This window comes from Rana temporaria, chromosome 2, assembly GCF_905171775.1.
Source record: "Rana temporaria chromosome 2, aRanTem1.1, whole genome shotgun sequence".
Taxonomy (NCBI): Eukaryota; Metazoa; Chordata; class Amphibia; order Anura; family Ranidae; genus Rana; species Rana temporaria.
The window spans coordinates 239,991,280-240,017,050 of record NC_053490.1 but is presented as its reverse complement, the minus strand read 5'-3'; the positions used below and the strand labels follow the sequence as shown (position 1 = coordinate 240,017,050).

At 43.2% G+C, this 25,771-nt stretch overlaps 1 protein-coding gene across 4 annotated transcripts in view; it reads left to right on the top strand.

The window, feature by feature from the left end:
- NF1 (neurofibromin 1) overlaps positions 1-25,771 on the top strand; it is a 317,171-nt gene that overhangs the window by 23,439 nt on the left and 267,961 nt on the right. For all 4 annotated transcript variants that reach the window (XM_040336668.1, XM_040336666.1, XM_040336665.1 and 1 more), the window contains exons 2-5: positions 10,044-10,187; positions 13,179-13,262; positions 18,474-18,664; positions 19,667-19,773. In XM_040336668.1, the coding sequence (XP_040192602.1) occupies positions 10,044-10,187; positions 13,179-13,262; positions 18,474-18,664; positions 19,667-19,773 (526 nt within the window). The remainder of the gene's footprint in view (positions 1-10,043; positions 10,188-13,178; positions 13,263-18,473; positions 18,665-19,666; positions 19,774-25,771) is intronic.

The following is a 25,771-nucleotide window of genomic DNA, read 5'->3' as shown; positions in this document are numbered from 1 at the left end:
TGGGGAGGTGGGGCGATCGTATACAGAGGGGCATGGCCTTGTGTGTGGAGGATCATGTACAGGTGGGTTGATGTAAAGGAGCATGCGTGTGGTCATGTGCAGGAGGGCAGTGTGTGCATGTGGTCATGTGCAGGAGGGCAGTGTGTGTCTGTGTGTATACAGTGGTAGAATGTGTGGTAGAGCCATGTTTTTGCCACCCACCAATCTTAAAGGATAAGTCCATACTAAGCTCCTTTGGCTGGGTTTCTCCTATGGATCATAGGAGTGCAATTTGTTTTGCGCTCCTGTGAACTGTTTTTAGGATAGAGCGGGCTGAAGTCCACTCTCTGCTGAAGTCACCAATGTCGGTCCAGGCACCACATCATCCAGACAATGGGAGTCTGGATCTGCCAAGTGCCTGGACTGACAACTGTCTTGGCGAGCCTTACATGGCCGCTCCCCACCCCTCCTCCAGTGAGCGAGGAGGGAGCAAAGCGGATTGATAGTCAGCAGCTCTCTGCTCAAGAAGCTGTAAGAACCGAGCCGGCAGTGTTCAATCGCTCGGTTCTCGGTGTAAAGGCATTGGGTCACAGATGCAGCAGTGCACCAATGCTGCATCCACATGGGTAAGTATGATGGAGGAAAAATCCATACTTTTAAGCTGCAGTAGGCAGCAGATGAGGGCGTTTTACATGCCACAGTTGTGATGCAATTGGCATAATGAGTTTCCCCCTATGACAAGTTTTTATTGTCATTCTTTCTAGCCAGCCTACAACCCTGACATAACAGCGTTGTCTGGTTTATTAGCTGACCGGCCGCTCTGTTGTAAGTAATTTTAATGTGTTAAAGAGCACAAAATAAGTACCTTCCCCAGGCACTAACAATCCATGTTATGCTAAAAAAGAAACTGGCTCCTAACTTTTTTTTTAGCTGGCTCCTAGTTTCAAAGCAAATTTGTCAAGCCCTGCGGTACTTGCAAACTTCATATCATTGAAGGAAGGATGAATGGAAAAATGTACAAAGACATTCTTGATAAAAATCTTCTGCCATATACCAGGATGATGAAGATGAAATGAGGGTGGACATTTCAGCAAGACAATGATGCCAAACACAAAGCACAGGGAACTCTCGATTCACCTGACTTTAGTTCTTTCCATAGATTTTCTATTGAATTCAAGATCAGCGTGCAAGATTTGAAGATTGCTTGTGTGGAAGAATGGGCAAAAATCACACCTGAGCAATGCATGAGACTAGTTTCTCCATACAGAAGGCTTCTTAAAGCTGTGATTTTTATATATCTATATAAAATCACACAGTCATGCTCAAAAGTTTGCATACTCCCGCAGAAATTGTGACATTTTGGCATTAATATTGAAAATGTGACTGATCATGCCAAAAAACTATTTTATTTAAGGATAGCAATCGCATGAAGCCATTTATTATCACATAGTTTTTTTTTATCCTTTTTAAAATCCATAATAACAAATAGCCCAAATGGCCCCGATCAAAAGTTTATATACCCTGGAATGTTTGGCCTTGGTACAGACACAAAGGGTGGCACAAATGGCTTTTGAAATCATAATTTAATTTTGTGTATAAATAGTCAATGAGTTTCTTCGCTCTCACATGGATGCACTAAGCAGGCTATGAGGAAAAAAGATGATCCGCACTCCGGTCGTTGCTCTTAAATCAGGGGTTGACAAATTAGAGAGTAGAGCGAGAGCAATAATTCTAGCCCTAGACCTCCTCTGTAACTCAAAACATGCAACCTGTAGAATTTTTTAAACGTCGCCTATGGAGATTTTAAAGGGTAAAAGTTTGTCGGCATTCCACGAGCGGACGTAATTTTGAAGCGTGACATGTTGGGTATCAATTTACTCGGCGTAACATTATCTTTCATAATATTAAAAAAAAATGGGGATAACTTTACTTATTAACCTTTAATTGCCGTTTTAACCTGCGTGTGCCACATTCTGTGTCTGTACCAAGACCAAACATTCCAGGGTATGAAAACTTTTGATCAGGGCCACTTGGGTGATTTCGGTTATGATTTAAAAAGGATCCAAAAAACTGATGGCTTCATGTGATTGCTATCCTTAAATAAGACAAGTTTTTTTTGGCGTGATCAGTCACATTTTCAATATTCATTTCACAATTTCTGCCAGGGTATGAAAACTTTTGAACATGACTGTGTACACACACGCGCGTACAGTTGAACCTCGGATTACGAGCATTATCCGTTCCAGGACTCGCATATCAAAGCGAGTTTACACATTGAAGTCAATGGAAATTAAAATAATTCATTACGCATTGACTTCAATGGCATGCAATACCGCATGCGACCAGAGGTGGAGGGTGCCGGAGAGCCTCTGAAACGTCCGGAAAGACCCAAGGACACCTCCGCAAACCTCGGAAAGACTCTGTTCCCTCGGGCCTTTTCGTGCATTTCCGAATGGTGCTGATCGGCGCCGTTCGGCTCTGCTCAGGGCCGGCACCCCCCACATCAGGCCAAACGCGGTACTGCACACCGCTTTTGCCTGAATCGTGCTCTTTTTGAGAGACAACACTCGCAAACCGAGTTGCGATTTTTTTAAAATACAGTGCTCATATTGCGAAACGCTCGTTAACCACGTTACTTGCAATCCAAGTTTTCACTGTGTGTGCGCTCTCAAACCAAGTTACTTTAGGTTTTACTATGTGTGTATGTATGTGTGTATATGTATATGTGTGTGTGTGTGTGTGTGTGTGTGTATATATGTATATCATGCACCACCGTCTGCTCAGCGGAGATTGCTCCGTTGATCCCCGCTGAGCCGGCGGATGACAGGGCGATTCCTGCACACTGTGCAGGGACCGCCCTGTCTTTTCTCCGCTCTCCCTTATGGGGGGATCGGATGAGAACGGACTGTCTGTCCGTGTTCATCCGAGACGGAAGGAAAAATGGGGTTTTCCTCCGCCTGCAGAATCGGAGGAATGCAGAGGCAGGCGAAATCGGGTGTCAGCGGATGTTCATCCGCTGACACCCGTGATGTCAAAGGGACCAATGTATGTCCCTTTTTCATCCGCACACGGATGGATGAAAAAGTGGACATACGGTCCGCAATTGTGAAAGAGCCCTAATGCAGATTAAATTGGTGTGAAAAATGGGGTTCTATGTCCTCTAGTTAGATTTTCGCTTCAATCAGGTAGCTGCCTCATATGTAGTGAAGAGTCCTCACTTCAGTCAGATGGCTGCCTCGTATGAAGCGAGGCGTCTGTAGATAATCACCATGATATTAATTAGCTGTGGTAAAACTGCCTCATCAATTCAACAGTCCAAGTGAGATGGATTTGAACTTGCCACTAGTGACAGCTGGCGTGTGTCCTGTGGTGTGTGCTTTTATATTGTGTCTCCTGGAATTTCGATCCGGAAACGCCCATGACGCAGAGCATCTGACGTTGCCGGACCTGTCTCCGTGGTGCGCCTGTGCGCGCATGCGCCATAGTCCCAAAAACGGTAGATGCATGGAATTGCTCCACCATAAGGACCATAGTTGGCACTAACGATACAAAATCATCAGTGCAAACCTGCACCAGAAACATGCATCCACCGGGTGAGTTACAATTGGCCCGGATGCACAGCCCATGGCACAGATCTGTGCCAATGCTAAGGGCGCCATTTTGGAAAGGGGAAAATTGCTCCTTTCTAGTGTAGGATGTCTATAGTGGTGATGGATCCCTCAGTGGTGAGATGGCCACATTGCATTTCCACTGTGCTAGTTAACATGTCATCCCGGGAGAAAGCAGATGGTAGCACTCTGTAAGAAACATATGATGGCTTCTGGCCACTTACCTGACACAGCATCCACGGTGAGATGTTCTTTTGGTGATGGTTATATACTGGCAAATGGATGCACTTTTTTTCTATAGAACTATCTATCTCTCTATATCTCGACAAAATCCAGTCGCAATTGCGACAAATTGTGGCCTGGGGAAGCTTAGGGCTGCAGAAAGCCGCGGCCTCAATTACTGACCGGCGCGATCGCGGTGCGCCCGCCGGTAATTGAGGCCGCAGCTTTGCACCCTTCAAAGAACGAAGCTCAGGCCTGCAGAAGGAATCTAGGAGTGGCCATCTTGTGGTGGCTGTTGGCATTACAGGTTACATTACATTGCAAGTAGCAAAAAACAGCAGCTCCCCCCCCATAAAAAAATTGCATGCTTTTTTTGGGTGGAACTCCCGGTTTCAAGTTAAAAATATGTATGCAAGTTTGAACAGGTACTTTTTTTTTTTTTTTACATTTTAGTGTAACTCCAAAAACTTTTATTTTCTCTTGCGTTAATGGACGGACACAGCAGCCTTTGACTGTAGGGTCCTTCCAGGAGAGTTAGGCAGAAATACAGCACTTAAAGTGTTAACAACTTTTCTTCAGTGTTGCTCCTCCCAGGGGGCGTGGTTCCCCGGGTATAACCCACACCTTGCTCTAGCAGCCTCCGTTTTTCTCTGCCTAACGTCAAAAGAGAGGACAGGCCCTCTAGAATCCCCAGAAATTGAGAATGCCAATCGGCAGTGTTCAAACTCTAATCGGGAGTGAAAAATTAGGGGTTCTGTTGAAACCAAACTACGGTCAGGTAGACCAACTAAAATTTCAGCCACGACTGCCAGGAAAATTGTTCGGGGTGTTTTGGGTATGTGTGAGCTACAAAGGCACAGGAAATTTTGGTCAGAATTGATGGCGAGATGAATGCAGTATGGTATCAAAAATTACTGGAGGAACATTTACGCTCATCAGCCAGGAAGCTGCGCATGCTTGGACATTCCAACATGACAATGATCCAAAACACAACCCCCTTCCCTATTTATTTAAATGTTTATTTTAACACAAGACCATCTTGCATTTCATGGAGGTGAATGAAGGGTCCGATTGGGTCCACCTGAAAAACTGGACCAGTCAAGTGAAAGGTGCCTAAGGCTGCTTTCACACTTATACACTGCAGTTTACCTGCACCTTGGGTGTAGCACAGGGCACCTGCGGCTTTCCTGTGGGTTAGCTGTGCTTTGCCATAGACTTCTATTCTATCTTGCAGGTGTGCACTTTCAGCGCACCACACCCACAGGATATAATAGAAGTGTATGGCTCAGTGCAGCTAACCCACTGGAAAGTAGCGGATGCACTGCACGTGCAGATTGGTGTGAAAGCAACCTAAAGTAAAAACCATTGATAAACTATGCCCATAGCAAAGCTCACATAACTTTGCCCAGTGCTAAAACTGTTATTCTCATAAACTGACCTTTTTATTATCCCTTTTTGCAGGCGTTGCTGGCGGTTCGATTCTTGTCCGAGGCAGTGGTAACGAAAGCACTCCGCTTGGGACAAGAGCCAGCGCTATAGAGGAAGCATCAGCCGCTTGCTTCCTCCAGCGCCGGATTTATCCACAACACTGATGCTCTGGCATAGCGGCTTGGCAACCTGCAATCTGGGCTTGCCAACCCGCCATCCCACAGCAGGTGGTCGCCGACCACTGGTTTGGCACCCCTGTTGTATGTTATGTTTTAGCAAAAGGTAAATTTTTACCTGCAGAAGACCAGTCATCAGCCTGGCTATACTGTTTGCTCTAGATGTGACTGGCTGCAGATATACAAACCCTTTTGGCAGGTAAACGGCTCCCATATATGTATTTAAGCTGTGTATTTAGTTGTTTGCCTGGAATTGAGCTTTAAGTGAATTGATTTGGGTTATTTAAGATCATGTTTAGAGCCCTATGAGTAGGATTGATTTTGTTTTAGTTGTATTGATTTGGCATTTCTACTACATGCGCGATTTTTAGAAGGGTAAAATGATCTAGTTGCATAACATGATTTCCAGTACATGCCTATCAATATTGGAAAAGCATTTATTTTTATTTATTTTTTATTTTTTTTGTGGTTGAACTGGATGGACTTGTGTCTTTTTTCAACCTGACTAACTATGTAACTACTATGTAACTGAATTAAATCGAGGCTTTAGTAAAGCATACAAAGAAATACTCATACTGATTTGTTTTGTTCATAAAGTTTGCCAGTTTGTTGCAGGTACTCCAAGATTGCATGTAATGTGTATTCTAATTATTACCTTCAGTCTTGCTCTGTTGTACAGGCTTTTCTCAAGCATTGAAGCCTACTCTAATTTCACTAGATACTTCAGCAATAACCAGCCAAGATTTGAACTGTTGATGGGCAGGCTGAATGTACCACGTTGATTGTGTACAATCAGGCTGCAAATTCTCTTGCGATTTATTGCTAGTGGCTGCTATGGCCACCAACTATAATGCATTGTCTTCTCCCTTTGAATTGAGCAAATCTGTGGCCGCAGGAAAGAGCTGCACGATTCTGGCTAAAATGAGAATCCCAATTTTTTTGCTTAGAGGATAGATCACGGTTCTCTCACCGTAACATCTTTTACATCGAACAAAAAATTGGCTTAACTTTACTGTTACGTTTTTTTTGTTTGTTTGTTTTGTTTTTTGTAATTCATTGAAGTGTATTTTTTTCCCATAAAATTGTGTTTGAAAGACCACTGTGCTATTACAGTGTGACATAAAATATTGCAACAATGGCCATTTTATTCCCTAGGGTCTCTGCTAAAAAAAAATATAATATAATGTTTGGTGGTTCCAAGTAATTTTTTAGCAAAAAGTACAGATTTTAACTTTGTAAGAAACAAGTGTCAGAAAAAGGTTTAGACTTTAAAGGGACACTAAAGGCAAGATTTTATTTGTTTAAAAATAACAAACCTGTTCTACTTCCACTGTGAAGTTCGTTTGGCACAGAGTGGCCACCGATCCGTGTCTTCTGGGGTCCCTCGGCGGCTGTCTCTGCTCCTCCTCGCAAAAGCTTTCCACGTTCATGCGAGCTCCCTCGCATGGTGGAAAGCTTTTGCGAGCGCTCTCCCGTGATACAGCAGCGGCCATAGCCGCTGACTGTATCACTTGGCCCGGCACACCGCGTCATCCGCTGTGATTGACAGCAGCGCCAATCAACGGCCAGGCTGGGAACCAAATAGGATGGCGAGAACGCGCACGGGACTTTCGAGTGGAGAGGTAAGTAAAACGGGGGGGGGGGGGGGGGGGCGGTGCAATCAGATGTTTTTTTTACCTTAATGCATAGGATGCATTAAGGTAAAAAAACTTTTACCTTTACAACCCCTTTAATTGGTTAAACTTCCAGCAATTACACACAGAAGTTTTATCCATTTGATCTAAGAAGGAAGAGTTACAGGGTTTCTATTTATCTACTAGCACAGACAATGTTAGAAACTTGGCAGACTGCCAAAGTGGGCAGAGATTGTGAGGGGGGTTGAATCGAGATCGCAATTATTATTTTTTTGTAATGATCAATTGTGCAGCTCTAGTAGTTGATAAAACAATATTGAATTCAAAATGACATTTAGGGTCTTCAAAACTACCCGGAAATGCAAAGTATTGCAGACTGGGGATTTTGGGGAGGTGTCATCAGTTACATATGTACGGTAAGTGCACATAAGCACACATGCGTTGGCATGCATAGCAATGCTGCATTGCATTTTAACATTTCTACTTCGCTAAACTTCTTTTTTTGGTAAAGGAGTCTTTGCATTTATGCATGTTGCAGGGTTTTACACTTGCTACACTGGAAGAAAAAGTTGGGTCTGTCCTATTCCTCCTTCAGCTGTTTCCGCCCCCTGCACAGCCTAGCACACTGAGGCTCCATTCACACCTAGGCGTTTTTAACATTGTCGGCTATGGAGATGGTTCACATCTCCACGCCGAAACGCCTGAAGCTCAAAACAAGTCCCGGACCCTTTTTTTTAGGCGGCTTTTGGCGTTCGGCATAGCCGACAATGTTAATCACCCCTCCGGCGTATGTTAGGCTTAAAAAACGCTGCGTTTTGTCGCGGCAATTTGTGGTACAATATGCTGCGTTCAGGTGTGAATGCAAACAGATGCTGCAACCACCTAGGTGAGTATAATTTTTTTTTTTTACTTTTTTCCAACATAAATTCCTCATACTTTTTATAGTCTTAACATGCAAGTTTATCTGTGGTGAGTTGTCCTTGAATGTGAAGAAAAAAAACAATGTAGCCACCACATTTTAAGGACTGTTATGGTGCAATACAATACATTTTTGTTTTAGACTGCCTCTAATTCTGTGGGCAGCTGCTTCTCCTACTGCCTCTAGATATAATGGTTTGAATCACACTGGCATTCTAAAACACCTGCTGTATTCAGTATACTTGTGTGAATGGTAGACTGGACAGAACCAAGTCATTTTGCAACAGTATAAACTTTGTTTGATATCTGCACTGGGTGCATTCTTTAGCGGTCACACATCCGTTGCTTTCCTTGTCTGCATTTTTTCATTGACTATTATGCCCATAGATAAAACTGAAATGTCTTTTGTTGGAGCGGACTTGAGGGATTTTGTGTAAAAGAGCAAGAAACTGAGGGGAAAATATCAGTTTTACAAGACCCTACATGCTGTATTCAGCAGAGTCAATGCTGTAAGCAGCTTGAATTCTCCCTGATTTTTGTCTTGTTGGTAATTCTACTTTGGATACTTTGTTTTTATCTGCTGTATACACTTTTTAAAACCTGCTGTATACACTTTTTAAAACCTGATCTTTTTAAATTAAAAGTTGAAGCAGCAAAAAACATTTAAACGGTTTCCAATAGAGCTGTAGTTCTGTTTAGGCAGTTTTGTGATCCAGGCTCCCCTAAGAGACAACATAGGTTGATTATGGATGTTCGTTGTAGTTGGTGCTGAACACTGGGCTGGAAAAAAGGTTAAATTGCTTCTAAAGGTACAAGGTTTTCTATCGTAATGCATTCTATGCTTGCAAAGCCCCCCCCCCCCCCCCAAATCCTAAATACTTACTCAAGCCTGATCTCGATCCAGCAATGTGCACAAGAGCAGTGGCACACTCTTCACTTTCTCCTCGCAAAAGGATCCTGATGCTGTTAATCACAGCCAATGAGGAGAAAGTGGGGGGTGGAGCCAAGCCATGCATGTCGATGGACACGCAGAGCTGGTTTGAGTGTGCGTGCACATATGCCCCCATAGGCAGTTTGCTATGGGGGCACTAGGCAGGGGGAGCAACACTGGTGGGCGACCCCAGAAGAGGAATATTGGGTCTGCTTTGTGCACTGTAAGGTGCAGAGAATGCATTAGAAACCTATAGGATCACTTTAGTCCCTCAACCTCCAGTGATTCTGCTCTCGAGTGTGACCACTTAAAATATGCTGTGTGGCATGTTTTTTATGATTAAGCATGGACTTCATGAACTGTTGACAAGCGGTATGTCAGTTGGTAAAAACACATTTTGGGTGACATCAGTGACTGAATTGATGACATTTATTTTTTTGGGCTGGGGTGGTGGTGTTTTTTTTTTCCTGGAATGACTGAGGGTTCCTAAATCCCCAGAGGGCCAACATTTGTACAATGTTTTGGTGCCATACAGTAGTTCAGGGGTTTAATCCACAAATGGGAAAGCTGTAGGAAGAGTTGGATGATTGGTCTGAACGTGTAGTGTCACCAGTGATTTACCATTCTCACTTTTAATGTGGTGGGAGGGTTATGGCTATTTTGACCAAGTCAGACACTGTGCATTTGATATATTTTTGATACAAAAAAGTAAAAATGAGAGGAGAGCTGCAGACTGGCACAGCGCTAGATTGAATAAGGGCACAGGTAAGTAAAAGGGGGAAGGTGAGAGGGGTACCTTAATGCAAGAAATGGGTTAATCTTCTTTTTTTTTTTTTTTTTTAGGTTTTGTAACCACTTTAACTTGTCAGTGGTCATTATGGCTGATTTGTGTGTGTGTGTGTGTGTGTGTGTGTGTGTGTACACGTATTTGTATTTATGTACTTTAGCGTGTTTAATGTTGTACAACACTGGAAATGTTCATGTACTGCAGAAATGTACAAAAGATTTTTATTTTATTTTTTTTGTATAAAATTATACATTTTATTGTGGTTTAACAAACTTTTTCATTGCTCCGGTCTCTGGGATGTTTTGTTGACAAGTTATCTTTAGAATTAAAGTTCTAATTTTTTTTTTTTTTTTTTTACAGCTTCCAATCAAAGCCGGGCAGCAGAATACACACACCAAAGTCAGTATGGAGCACAACAAAGAGTGTCTCATAAACATTTCAAAGTACAAATTCTCCCTGGTCATAAGTGGACTTACACACATTTTAAAAAATGTAAACAACATGGTAAGCTTCTAGAGTATGGTTCCAAAAAATATTGTATTCGTTGTTGATGTGCTGTTAAGGCGATTAGCTGTTCCTATTTTGCAGATAGAGATTTTGCCTGCCGTGCCACCTGCTGGGGGGAAAAAAACTAATATTGCCCACATAATTTATTTGATTAGCCAATCGGACAGTCTTGTGATCCATACCAAACAACTAGTATCTTGACCTGCAGAACAATGTACCCATGTTCATGAAATCACGGGTACAATGTGAGACTCCTGCAGACACTCTTATGCCCTGTACACACGATCACTTTTTGTGATTAAATAAAATGACATTTTTAAAAATGTCATTTAAAATGATCGTGTGTGGGCAAAATGTCATTTTAGGTCTTCTGAAAAATGAAAAAAAAAAAATTCGAACATGCTTGAATTTTTTATGTCATTTTTTGTGTCATAAAAAATGATCGTGTGTGGGCAGAAATGACGTTTTAAACCCGCACATGCCCAGAAGTAAGCTTTGAGACGGGAGGTAAAACTACCATTCATAATGGATTAAGTACATTCATCACGCTGTAACAGACAAAAAAGCACGAATCGTCTTTTACTAACAAGTAACCAGCTAAAAGCGAATAGAACTTCCCCTTTAGAGTGCCGTCACTTTGTTCATCATTTTTCAAAAACGATGGTGTGTGGGCAACATAATTTTTAATGATGAAGTTGGAAAAATTTCATTTTTTTTTTCATCACAAAAAGTGATCGTGTGTACAGGGCATAATAGTTCTCTACCCATACTGCTGTACAGCCTGTCAGTTTCAGAGTAACAGGAAGTGTAAATGGACTACGAGGGCCCCGAATAATGCTCCTGTAGTCCATTGAGAACTAAGTCCTTCAGCTGCAGTGGCAGAGAGAACTTAGTCTATTCACAGATGATGCCGCTGTGCAGGTAGAGCCCCTCACAACCACACTGATTTAAAATGGGACAGCAGCTGCAGGGGAAGCGCTGCTTGCTATTACCGGGGGGGGGGGGGGGGGGTGTATTCATAGCCACATGTGGTACATCCTAAATACCGGTGTAACACATTGCTAAAGGTGAACTTGGTCTTTAAAGGATAAGTCCATTCTAACACTAAAATCACTGCATCTACAGATTACATTCACGATCCAACACTAATCTTGCCTCTCTAGGCCTGTAAAGAAGAAATCCATATACATACCTTTTCTGAAGCCGTTCCCTTCCGACCCGATCCCACGCGGAGCTATCGGCTGCAGCTTTACTGTGGAGACTGTGCAGAGGATGCTGCCAACAACGGAAGCCCCATAGTAAGTCTATGGGTGACATCACTCCCCATTAATTTCAGAACGGAGCGGCTTAAAAAAAAGTGTGTATACTGATTTCTTTACAGGGCTTGATAGGTTAGTGTTGGATCGTGTATGTCTGTGGATTTAGTGATTTTTAGTATTGGGGTGGACTTATTCTTTAATAAAGAAGAGACATACTATGTCTCTTTTGCCTTAATTTTCCTTCCTGCTTGTTTCCAATGTACACTAGTTATGCATGCACACCTCAAGTTACAATTTCAACATATGCCAAGATTAGGGAATTCCAACTCATGTACGAGAGTAACGTCACCCTGGTCCAGCCGGCTGAAGGTGGTAGTATATTTACACTAGTTTCTCCTTTGGTCACATGCATAGGTTTATTGTAATGTTGGTCGCTGTGGGACCCCGGAGTAGCAGTTTTTCATGGCAAGTATTAGAGGATGAGTTTTTTTTTTTTTTTTTTTTTTTTTTTTTTTTTTTTTTTAGCCTTTTTTTTTTTTTTATCAGGTAACCTGGTCAAAATGTAAATGGACACAAACCAGTAATTCCCTTCAACCTGTACGCTGTGGAAATCATTTACAACCTTTGTGGATGCGCAGGGGCGGACTGACAACTCATGGGGCCCCCGGGCATTAGATTTATCTGGCCACACAGTATACACACATACTCAGTATACATACACACATAATACACATACACACACAGCTATAATCTTGGGATTTAAAAATAAACAGATTTTTACATACTGTCCCTGGTTTTAATGAGGCTGGCAACCCTGTTTTGGTCCCCCTAGTGGCATGGGGCCCTCGGGCAGTGCCCGAATGGTCAGTCCGTCCCTGTGGATGCGGACATATTCCAAGCTGAGGACATTTCAGTGCTTGTGTTTATAGAAAAACCTGTTTGATTTCCTGGGCAGTGCACACTGTTTTCATCTTTGTCTACTCTAGTCATGTCCATAGCCTCAATGGTGCTCTTGTAGAATGGATTTACTTATATAGTATACTAGCTGAATACCCGGCGTTGCCCGGTCTTCCTATCTTAACCTTTTGGGGAGGAAAATCATAGTAATATAAATATACCCATCTTTTATATAAGAGTGTAGGTAAGGGTTAATTTAACTGTCATATATTTTTATTTGGCATATAAGTAATATGTGTACCAGGTATTATTGAAATATCTCTAGGCGTACAGAAGTTATGTGGGAACATACATTTCCCATTGATTTGCATGGGACTTTAAACAAAAACCCTGACCCTCACAAATGGGGGTAGTTAAGGGATACATTAACTATCCTATAGTTTAAGTGGACATATAAGTAACATGTGACCAAGTGTTATGGAAATATCTACAGCCGTTTGGAAGTTATGAAGTAACATGTATTTCCCATAGAGTTGAATGGGACTTTAAAGGAAAACCCCGACCATGGCAAATGGGGGTGGGTAAGGGTTAAACCACCTATCCTATGTTTGTTTCTGACATATAAGTAACATGTTTGCCAAGTTTCATGTTAATATCTTTGGCCGTTTGGGCGTGATGCTGGAACATACATAAATACACACACGCGTTGAGTTTTATATATATATAGATTGGCTTGTCTTTTTGAACTTTAAAAGCTACAAAAATGTATATTTTTATATTGACTGTTCCATAGGTTTTGTGCATTCTGACCTATATTGTTTTACATTTCTAGAGGATATTTGGAGAAGCTGCTGAAAAAAATTTGTATTTGTCTCAACTGATTATATTGGATACACTGGAAAAATGTCTTGCAGGGGTGAGTACTTCAGTTTTGTGAATGGTTTAACTTTTGAATTTGGAAGCTTAGGTTTTGTGATTGGGGGGGGGGGAAACACCACCCTTTAGATATAAATAGTTGTATTGTACATGTACTGGTTTGATTGGTACTATATTCTTAGTATTGTTCATTGGGAACGCAGTATCATTACACAGGTAATGACTAAATTTCTTCATTACCCTAGTGCTCCATGGTTTTGTGTATAAAAGGCTTTAAGTTTAATGAATGAATAATACTAATCATCAAGTGGGGTTGAGAATTTGTATTCTGCAATTGATTAGTGATCATTGCCGGACCTTGCTGCAGAAGTGCTTTTGATCCGTAGCATTTTTCTTAATTTCTCCTAGTTACTATTCTGCATCTTGCTAGTTAACTACTGGATAGTTTTGGCAAAGAGGACTACCTTGTTTCCAAATTTTTTTTAATGGTAATTGCTCATTACTACCTTCATTCTTGATTTAACCACTTAAGCCCCGGACCATTTTGCTGGTCAATGACCTGGCCACTTTTTGCGATTCGGCACTGCGTTGCTTTGACTGACAATTGCGCGGTCGTGCGACGGGGCTCCCAAACAAAATTGGCGTCCTTTTATTCCCACAAAATAGAGATTTCTTTTGGTGGTATTTGATCACCTCCTGCGGTTTTTATTTTTTTGCGCTATAAACAAAAATAGAGTGACAATTTTGAAAAAAAATAATATTTTTAACTTTTTTTCTATAATAAATATCCCCCAAAAATATATAAAAATATTGTTTTCCTCGTTTAGGCTGATACGTATTCTTCCACGTATTTTTCGGTAAAAAAAATCGCAATAAGCATTTCATTGGTTTGCGCAAAAGTTATAGCGTCTACAAAATAAAGGATCATTTTATGGCTTTTTTTTTTTTTTTTTTTTTTTTAACTAGTAATGACGGCGATCAGCGATTTTTTTTTTTTTATCGGTACTGCGACATTATGGCGGACACTTTTGACACATTTTTGGGACCATTGGCATTTTTATAGCGATCAGTGCTATAAAAATGCATTGATTACTGTAAAAATGTCACGGTCGAAAGAAGGGGTTAATTATGTTAATTCGGAAAGACCCTGCTGAATCGGCCACATTTTTATTAAGCTATGCACACATCTAGGGCTCAGTTATGTAGTTGGTAAAGCACAGTTCAGTAGTTTGAAAGGCAGATTTCTCTGCCTTGCAATCTACTGATCTCTTAATTATAAATGACTGAACTCTGTGTACAGACCACATATGACCACCTCAGAAACTACATTTTGGGCTTGTTGCATAATTCCTAATGGCACCCCCATGCATCTAGCAAATGCGCTTGCATTTACACCTGCTAAAAACTCATGGAACCACAGTACCATGCATTGCGAGCAGCACAATTTGAAATCATGCTGGCTTTTTTTTTTGCATGTTTCACACACTTGGGACAGTCCACTGAAAAATGTGACCAGTGCGAACACTCAAAAAATCTTGGATGCACTTCCTGGTGTGATTGAGCCATCAAACTGGTGTGCCCCAAGATTGTGCACAATTTTAAAGGGTGCCTAGGTTGAAAAACTGTGCCTTTTTTTTTTTTTTTTTTTTTTTTTTTTTTTAACTATATTTTCTTTGTTCCTAAGCCTCAGTTACTTTAGAGCAGGCATGTCTAAAGTCCGGCCCGGGGGCCAATTGCGGCCCGCGTTTTGGTTTAATGCGGCCCCCCTGGTAATTTGGTTATATATATCTTTTGTGGCCCCCAGGGGCCGTATTTTTCCGAGCTGCCTCAGAAGGGACAGGGCGGAACGAGCACCGTCGGATTACATACAGGAGAATCTCCTGTTTCCTCTGCGGCGTCTGTAATAGGAAGTCCCGTCTCCTGGGCTGTCATTGGACGACTGTTCTGTCTATCATAGGAGGCAGGACTTTGTATTAAAGAGGCCGCCAAGTAAACAGGATTTTCTCCTGTATGTAATGTGTTGCCACCCGTCCCGCCCCCCTCCCTGTCCCCTCCGAGGCTGCAAATAAGCATGGATCAGGCTGCATTCATGGCACATGTGAGGCTGCATTCATGGCACTTGTGAGGCTGCAGCTGGGAACTGATTAGTGCAAATGGGAAGAAATTCTGCACAGCCACACTCCACAAAAAGTTTTTGCCTTTATTCAAAAAATAGATTCAAAAATACATGCCACAGCAGATCAGAACGGACAGAAGAGCTGACGCATTTCACACTAACAAACAGTGCTTAGTCATAGCTCTATGATTAAGCACTGTTTGTTAGTGTGAAACGTGGTGATATCCCTTTCTCTATTTTGATTCCTGGGTACTGATTAGGCTGCATTGATGGGCACTGACCCTTATTTTGCTTCACAGTTCTTTATATAAAATAAGAAATCCTCAAACTTCCCTCTTGAAGTGAAGGTGTGTGTATATGTATGTATGTATGTGTGTATATATATATATGTATATGTATATATATGTGTGTGTGTGTGTGTGTATATATGTATATATGTATATATATATATATATATATATGTATATATGTATATATATATATATATATGTATATATATATATATATATATATATATATATATATATATATATATATATATATATATATATATATATATATATATATATTCAAAATAATATGCCTGAGCTCTTCTTTTCACCACACACACAGCCACAAGAGCATTCTTATTGGGCAGTGTATTAGTGCTCGGACGAACACACTTAGACCGAATTTTAATTGTTCAAAGAATGTCAGGCAAAATGGTCGGCCCTCACGCATGTTCACTTCATCAAATCTGGCCCTCATTGAAAAAAGTTTGGACAACCCTGCTTTAGAGCTCTTTACACCACGTGGTTCATGATATCTGGTGTTGCCTGAATTTGACTACAGCACATTGTCCGTTTTTTTTTTTTTTGGCCATGTCCAATCATCTGAAGATGGCATCTTAAAGCGGGGGTTCACCCTTAGAGGGCACTTTTCCCCCTTAGATTCCTGCTCGTTATTACTAGGGGAATCGGCTATTTATTTTAAAATATGAGCAGTACTTACCCGTTTACGAGACGCATCCTCTCCGTCGCTTCCGGGTATGGGCTTCGGGAATGGGCGTTCCTTCTTGATTGACAGTCTTCCGAGAGGCTTCCGACGGTCGCATCCATCGCGTCACGATTTTCCGAAAGAAGCCGAACGTCGGTGCGCAGGCGCAGTATAGAGCCGCACCGACGTTCGGCTTCTTTCGGCTACGAGTGACGCGATGGATGCGACCGTCGGAAGCCTCTCGGAAGAATGTCAATCAAGAAGGAACGCCCGCTCCCGAAGACCCATACCCGGAAGCGACGGAAGAAGATGCAGCTCGAAAACGGGTAAGTACTGCACATATTTTAATATAAATAGCCGATTCCCCTAGACCGAACGAGCAGGAAGCTAAGGGGAGATTTTTTTTTTTTTTAAAAATGGGTGAACTCCCGCTTTAACCCTTATTGTAATGGATATGAAAATATCCTGTATTGTGATGTACTCCAAGAAAAAGATTTTACAGGTAAACCGAAAATCCCATTTTATCACCCCCCTCACCTTTATTGCCCCAATAGTATGTAGCGCCCCCTTACTTTCTATGTGGGCGCTACACTAAAGTTAGTGGGGAATGGAAGGCTTAGTTTTACTCCCATTTGTGATTTATGGAAACTCAGGCTGCTGCCCATTTCAGAATCGGTCCTGTAGGTCAGTCTGCGCTCCAGGGGTATGTTGTCACCCCTGGGCGGCAGTTGGCGCTAGAGGGGTTCTGACGGACCCACCTTCTCCCAGCAGCCAATCGGAGGAGTTCTTGCCTCGTTGGGCATGCTGGGAGGGGGATATATCTGGGGCAGCCGCTTTTGGCGGGTTCTATGCGGGACCCGAGTTCCAGGTGCGGTACCCACCTTCAGGGTACGCGCATCCATGGGCCCCGCCACCGTGGCCTGCTTCGCTGAGGTTGTGCACCATGCAGAGCCTCATCCTGACATTGAGAGGGGCCCCAGCGGCTTGCTGGGTCCCAACCTTCTGTTGAGAGGATCCTAAGCTGGAGGCTGTGCGATGGGGGATCGGCTCGGGGGAACCTAGAACTAGAGGTTGTCCAGGAGGCCTAGACGAACCATCGGGGATCCGGTCACCACACCATATGACAGGTATGCTCAAGCTGTCAGTGGGTGACACTGATTGAACTAACTGGGAGGATTTGCTCAAATTGATCTCACAAATCCTAAGTTGTCCAGCCTGTGGCAGAGGTCTGTTTCCTCCCAGTGATCCGCAAGTGACGCTCCGGCTGCCAGGCCTGAGATAACCGCCTGTCCGGGGAACTTTACCCACCCTGTTTGGGGTGGCGACGTATTGAGCTATATCATTGCTGAGAGCAGGCTTGCTCTCTCTTCATATCCAAGGCCTGATATTAAAGTTTTCTCTACGCTCATCAACCTTTCTCTGTCGTGTGCCATGTTGATGTTGGCCGTGTTGGGCCTTGGAATAAAGCATTGAAAACTGAATTGATGTCTGGACACTTGCTCTTTATTCACACTCACAGAAATCACCCCTAGACCAAGTCAAAAAGCTAACTCGGTAAGCTGATCCCAAACTAATCAGCGGCTCCTTCGGGGGTGAGCGCTACAAGTATATCTCTGAATTTAAAGGGAGCACTCTTATAGCCACATCCGTATGAAAGTTTAGGATAAACAGAAAAAAGGGGAGGGGCAAACATAGCCCACAGATCGGACTTTAAGGGCACAATGAGCAGTGGAGAGTATACAATAATTATAGCAGTACATGGTACAAAGAACATTTGAGAGTTAAAAAAGCATATATACATAATAGTGAGCCCCTGTGTCTTTGTACAGGGGCTCACCTGTGGGCTACTTCTGCCCCTCCCCCTTTTTTTAATGGTATATTTCAGAGCAAATTGAACGTTTTTTTTTTTACTGCTTTTTAAACGCTTGGTTTACCTGGTTTAAAAGGACTCTGGTGTGACTATTCTAATATAAAATGCAGTTTCCTACCTTTGTATGCATTAGTGAAGAGTTATAGAGCTATAAAAAGGATGTTTTTCCCAGTGGGCTTTGTTTTTCTAAAATATAATTGGGCTGTTATATGCTCATTCTATGCAGGCAGTGCGTTGTTCTTTAGTCTTTTATCTCACAATTGAGTTTTATTTACACTTTCTCATTTCAGCAACCAAAAGACTGTATGCGCTTGGATGAAACGATGCTTGTTAAACAGCTGCTACCTGAGATCTGCCATTTTATTCACACACATCGAGAGGGCAACCAGCATGCAGCCGAGTTGCGGATTTCTGCTTCAGGAGTCTTGTTCTCTTTAAGCTGCAATAACTTCAATGCAGTTTTCAGTCGCATTTCCACCAGGTGAGAAGCAGTAAATTGTAGCATTAAGGGAAATTAAAAAAAAAAAAGATTCTAGATGCAGTGTATTTTGTGGTATCGCATGAATTTGATGTTTTTCGCAAATTCCTCATTGGAGTATTCTTCCACAGAATGGCAATGTAGCTGCGCAGCCTAGGGACAATTCCAAATGAAAGCTTTGTTGTATATTCACTGGCTTATATGATATTGACAGCAACCAGAGATCTTGGATATATCTTCTGTCCAAACTTGGATTTTTAACTTTTTTGGAAAAATGTAACCAAAGTAGAGTCCCTTACAGAAATTGAGCAGCAGTTAATGGTGCACAAAGTATTAGTGAGCAGCCAATTATGTAACACCAACTACTGGTACTGCAGGTTAAAGCATGTGAATGCTCAGTTGTGTTACAGAACATGAAGTGTATAACCGCTAATTGTTAAAAAAATAAAATAAAATAGGATGTATGTTTGTTTTAAATGACAGTCTCCAGAAAATATGTTTTATGTTTAACAGCTCAAAATGTTTGGTAATTTCTATAAAAGATTCTCCGAGGATTTATTTAACTAAGAAATCTGTAGGTTTATAAGGTGCCATTTGCCACATAAAGAGATTGTAAATGTTTTTTTTTTTTTTTCCCAAATGACAAACTTGTCATACTTATCTTGATCCTCCTCTTTTGGGGTCCCCAGCTGGTTACTGTGGGGACACTCGTTTGGGCTTGAATCCCGATTCGCGCCCTGCCCCCCCGCTCTCTGCTCGCTGGCTGTAATTGACAGCAACAGGTTGCCAATGGTTTTCTCCGCTGTCTCCATATCCAGTGAAGAGAGAGCTGCAGGAGGGGGAACTGCGCACAGATGTTTGTTTTGGTTTTCTACCCTAATACAGAGAATGCATTAAGGTAAAAAAAAATACCTTTTTACAATCGCTTTAAGTTGGAGATTTAGCCAAAATATCCTAATTCAAAAATAAACTTGACTGTTGTTTTTTTTTGTTTTTTTTTTTTAGGTTGCAAGAGCTGACGGTTTGTTCGGAAGACAATGCTGATGTTCACGATATAGACTTGATACAGTACATTAATGTGGACTGTGCAAAACTGAAAAGGCTGCTACAAGGTTGGTGCATTCCTATGGCAACACTTATTTTAGTATGTCACAGGGGAGTAATTTCTCCACCTCCTGATGTTTGAATACTGGCCAATAGCAAAGCTTGACTCAGCCCTCCATAACCCGTCCCATCCTTGGCATTTTTTTTTTAGTGTTTGTAGATGATGGACCTGTCTCTCTCTAAAGCCTTGTACACGCGATCGGATTTCCATCAGACAACTCCGTGGATTTTTGTCCAAAGGGCGTGGGCCATGAACTTATTCTGCATACAGACAGCAGAACATTTTTAGCCAACAGTCACGAAACTACAGAGTTTTTCTGCTCTTTAGTGCCACCCCTTGGGCAACTTCTGCTAATGTTGTCCTATGGTTGGCATTGGTTCGGAAAATGCATGTTTGTACTTTGGATTTTAGTCCAATGTATTTGTGTACACACGATCGGATAATCTGACGGAACACATTTGTTGTCGGACAATTTGACAGCATAACCATTCAACATTTGTCAGATATTCCGACAACAATTGTCTGATGGTGCATACAGTCTTATTATCCGACAAAACACGTCCATTTCACAATTGTTGGAATATCCAATCGTGTGCAAGGGCCTTTAGAGTCCTTTCTCCTAAGATACAAAAAATACATCCACTGAACTGTGCTCCTGAGCCTTGGTGCTCTAGAGCAGGGGTCTCCAAACTGCGGCCTTTTGCTTGCCTTCGTCCGGCCCTTGGGGCACTATTCCAGCCACTGACACCAACAATGGGGAATCATTCCTGATGCTGAAGCCACCAATAGGGCACTATTCAAAGAATTGTTTTTACATTGTTTAGATAGGACCTCTTTTTGTTTATTTTGGTGGATTTTTGTTTAAATGGGTGGAGTGGGTATTGTGCCTGCTTCTGTACTTGTTATCTAAAACCCTAAATAGAATTAAAAAAAAAAATAGGATTTTTTGTATTTCAAAGGCTTGACATATGGGTTGTGTTCCTGTTCATAGGAGAGGACTAGGCAGAACATGTTTGATATATAAAAATAAAGTACAGCGCTAAGTGAAAAATTCTTGAAAACAAAAATGTGAAATAAATTAATAAAATATATAAAATATAAGAGTGAATGACATGTGTTGAAACAAACAATTGTGAAGAAAAAGTTCAAAACTATAGGTATTGAAGTCCATAAAATGTGTTGAGTTAAGTTGATAAAGTAGCGCGGTAAAGTGCAAATATAGAGGGAATGCGGCGTCTCCTCAGATCCTCTCCTGTCTGCTAGGCTCTGTAACTGCGTATCTCCGTAATCAAAGCGGGATGACGTTCCAATCAGCAAGGCCACACCTACGCGTTTCGTCATCAAAAGATGTCGCCGGGGCCTATCGTGGAACGTCATCGCGCTTTGATTACGGAGATACGCAGTTATGGAGCCTAGCAGACAGGAGAGAATCTGGAGGAGACGCCACATTCCCTCTATATTTGCACTTTACCGCGCTACTTTATCAACTTAACTGTAAGTGCAACTTTATTAGCCAGTTAAACCCACTTTTAAGCAGTATTACGCTATGGGGTTTCCTTTTTTTTTTCTCATTTCATGAGTTATTGAAGCATCAACTTTCTGGAGCGAGTTCATTTTGGAGTTGATGCCTGTTTATTTGAAGCAAGTCTATCCGGGTAGACTTTAAAAATCCCTGTGTCTATCTAGACCGCTGTAATGACGGTCATCCATTTGTGGTAAGGAGACTACATCTCACTCACTGGGTGTTCTCTTGGTGGAAGAAGATTTTTCTCTTTATTCATCCAACTTTTATTGCGATGTGAATCACATTTTATGGACTTCAATACCTATAGTTTGGAACTTTTTTCTTCACAGTTGTTTGTTTCAACACATGTCATTCACTCTTTTATATTTTATATATTTTATTCATTTATTTCACATTTTTGTTTTCAAGAATTTTTCACTTGGCGCTGTACCTTATTTTTATATATTAATTTACTTTTGGTCTCTTTGGTAATTGGTACTGGCAGCTTTTTCTCCATGTATCAATTTTGGGACTTCACGTTCACATATTTTGTTAGGGCAGTGTTTTTTTTTATTAGAACATGTTAGATATTTTAATACATGTTACTTTAACAGAGTTGAACAGCCCCACCCAGGGGGCGATCCCTCAGGACATAACCCTCCTCCCTGCAGCATGCAGCCTCAGTTCGTAACAAGCAGTACAAACCTAAAAAGGAGGGGTGGGTGCTGTGTCCATCCATGGACGACAGAGAAAAGGATTTTACGGTGAGTACAAAAAATCCTATTTTCTTATTGTCCATGGGCGGACACAGCCTTCAAAGTCTTGACATATGGGACGTCCCCAAGCAGTGTCAAAAAACGAGGGGTGGGAACGGCATCAGTAAAAACAATTTAACTTCATACCAAAAGAAGTAGAGCTCCTCAACAGAGGAGTTGCAACTTTAAACAGCCGCCTGCAAAACCTTGCGGCGGAATGAAGCATCTGAAGATGCACTCACATCAACCTTGTAAAATTTGGAAAAGGTCTGAACGGACAACCAATTTGCCGCGTTACACACCTGTGAGACGCTTGATGTCGGAAAGCCCAGTAATCACCAATTGCCCTGGTTACATGTGCCGCGATCGGAAAGGGGGACGCTCGCCCCTTAAGAGCATAGGCCTGTATGACGGTCTGCCTGATCCACCGAGAAATGGTGGCTGACGAGACCCTTTTGTGGACCAGATACCGACACAAAGTGAGTCAGACCTCCGAAACGGAGACGTAGCGGACAGGTACCCCCGCAAAGCATGTACCAAGACTAAAGTATGCAGCGCAACCTCAGGATGCGCCGGTCGAGGACACAAGGATGGAAGTACAATGTCCTCGTTAAGGTGAAAGGATGAAACCACCTTCGGAAGAAAGGACGGTTGCGGGCGCAACACCGCCTTATACTTATGGAGGATCAAGTAAGGCGACTTGCAAGACAAGGCCGCCAATTCAGAAACACGTCTGACAGAAGTAATGCCCACTAAAAAGGCCACCACCTGAGATGGTGTCAAGAGAGGAATCTCTGTTTTCAAAGGGAGGTTCTTGAAGAACCGAGAGCACTATATTCAGATCCCATGGAGGAAGAGGTGTTTTAAGAGGGGGAAGTATGACACACCCCCTGCACAAAGGTACCCACCAGAGAATAGGCCGCAAAAAGAACACAGCGAAAGCTGAAATCTGTCCCTTAATGGTGCTTAAGGCAAGTTTCTGATCTACTCCACGCTGTAAAAACAGCAGGACCCTGGAAACCGAATACGTCAGTGGACGCCACCCCATCTCCTTGCACAAAGAGATGTAGGCCTTTCAGGTGCGACGGTAGATCTTCCTGGAAGATGCTTTCCGCTCCCTCAGCATGGTTGAGATGTCCAAGTCGTAAAGACCTCGGTCCCTTAGTACCTGGCTTTCAGTAGCCATGCCGTTATAGACTGTGTAAAGCAGGATGAAGTATGGGACCCTGAGACAGAAGGTCCTCCCGCATTGGCAGCCGCCAGGGTGCATCCGCCACCAGGCACACGAGATTGGCGAATCTGGAGCGATTAGAATCATCTGGATCCATTCGGCCTCCACTCTGCAGAGCAGCCAAGTAAGCAACTTCAATGGGGGGAAGGCATAAATTAGCTGATATTGACCCCACAAGGCCACTTGCTTGTCTGCCCAGGGATCTCTGGACCTGGAAACAAACCTCGACACTTTGCTGTTGAGGCGAGAGGCCAGGAGATCCATGTCCGGTGTGCCCCACCTCCTGCAAAGGAGTTGAAATGCCTCCGGATGCAATGACCATTCCCCCTGGTCCAGCACCTGGCGACTCAGGTAGTCCGCCTGACAGTTTTCTACGCCCGGAATGTAGACGGCCGATTAGAGCCGGCACGCTTCTTTCCGCCCAACGCAGGATGTGAGCGACCTCGGACGCTGCAGCCGAGATCTGTGTTCCCTGACGGTTGACATAAGCCACTGCCGTGGCATTGGGCGACCTTGAAACCTCCTCAACCACGAGGAGAGGCATGGCCTGAACGCCCAAAGTTCCAGGACATTGATCAGCAGACGGGATTCCTGTAAAGTCCAGCGACCCTGGGCCGACTGGACCCCCCAGACGCCCCCCCCAACCTGTGAGGCTGGCATCTGTCGTAATCACCGTCCACTGGAAGGGAAGGAACGACTTCCCGGACCGAAGAGACGGGGATCTCGGCCACCAATTCGGAGAGACTCTGACTAGGTGGCTTACCTGAATCTGGCAATCCAGAGACAATAGAGATTTGTTCCATTTGGACAGGATCTCCTTCTGCAATACTCGAGTGTGGAACTGGGCATACGGTACTGCCTCGAAGGAGGCTACCATCAGACCCAGGAACAGCTTCACTGCAGACTGAAAAGTCTGCAATTTTTCTAGGGGAAGAAAGACTTTCGCCTCGAGTCCAGAATCAACCCCAGGTATTCCAAACGCTGAGTCGGTACCAGGACCGACTTCTGGATGTTTAACACCCACCCTATTTCTCGGAGGGTCTGGCTGGCAATGGTCACATCGACCTCTAATTCTGAGCCTGAAGCTGCTCTCAGAAGAAGATCGTCTAAGTAGCCCACGACGGCAATGCCTCGCTGTCTCAGCAAAGCTAGAATCGGTGCGAGCACATTGGTGAAAACTCTTGGTGCTGACGCTAGGCCAAAGGGAAGAGCCACAAACTGATAGTTGTATTCTCCTATTGCAAAGCGCAGAAACCTCTGAAAATCCCCCGGATGGAGCGCAGCCATCACCGAGCGAATGGATTTCATGCGGAACTTCCGTACTCTCACAAAGGGCTTTGAGGTCCAAGATTGGACGGACCCCGTCCTTCGGGACCACAAACAGATTAAAAAAAAAAAAATCCCTGAAACCTCTCGTCCTGCGGAACAGGTAAAATTACCCCGCAACTCAGTAAGTCTTGCACTGCTCCCAGCAGGGCAGACCGATGAGCCGGATCTTGTACCCCGAAGTGACCACCTTGCAGACCCACTGGTCGGAGCGCAGGGAGGTCCACCGAGCTGTGAACCTGCGAAGCCCCCCCCCTCCCATTAGTCAGGTGGGGGGCAAAACTTCATGCGGTGGTGGGTTTGGATGCCGGTTTGTTCGGCTTGCGCACCCAGGGACGTTTCTGTCCCCCAGCTGAGCCTTCTCCTCTGCTAGGCAGAAAAAACTGAGGCTGCAGGGAGGAGGTTTATGTCCTGAGGGACCACTCCCTGGGTGGGGCTGTTCAACTCTGTTAAAGTAACATGTATTTAAATATCTAACATGTTCTGCCTAGTCCTCTCTTATGAACAGGACCATAACCCATATGTCAAGACTTTGAAGACTGTGTCCGTCCATGGACGATAAGAGAAAAATCCTCTGCTCGAGTCAGTCTGTCGAGAGCAGCCTTCGTGGTTTTGATGTAGGGGTGAAACAGCGGTGATGCAAAGCAGGCAGTGAGAGATGACATCTCTCTGCTGCCCTCCGCAGCGCTGACAAATTGGCAGAGACCGCAGCGATCACATAAGATGTCTGAGCTTGTGGCTTTGTCCTGTTAAGGAATCTATTCCTTGTTGGACCTCAGAACCCCTTCCTGTCTAAGATGGTCCTTAGATTTCATTTGAATCAGGACCAAGTTTTGCTTTCCTTTTGTCTGGATCCAAAATATCCTAAGGAGACTGATCTTCACAGCCTGGATGTAGCTAGAGATGTAGGAGTATTTTGCAGTCATGGCCTTAATTTGTCGATGTGGCTCACTGTTCCTGTTGCCTGAAGACTCCAGAAAGGGACTTGTTGCCCCTTGATCCACAGTTTAAGTGGTTTTTATAAGTTACTCGGGTGTTGACTTGAAATGTAGGGTTTCTCCTTTTCTGTGAAGGCCCTTTTCACCAGAGGTGTCAGTGCTTTGTGGGCTTTCCAACATCAGGCCTGGTGGATGCCAGTCTTGGTTGAAAAGTTCTCCATAAGGCCCTGTAATAGCCTTCTCAGTTTGTT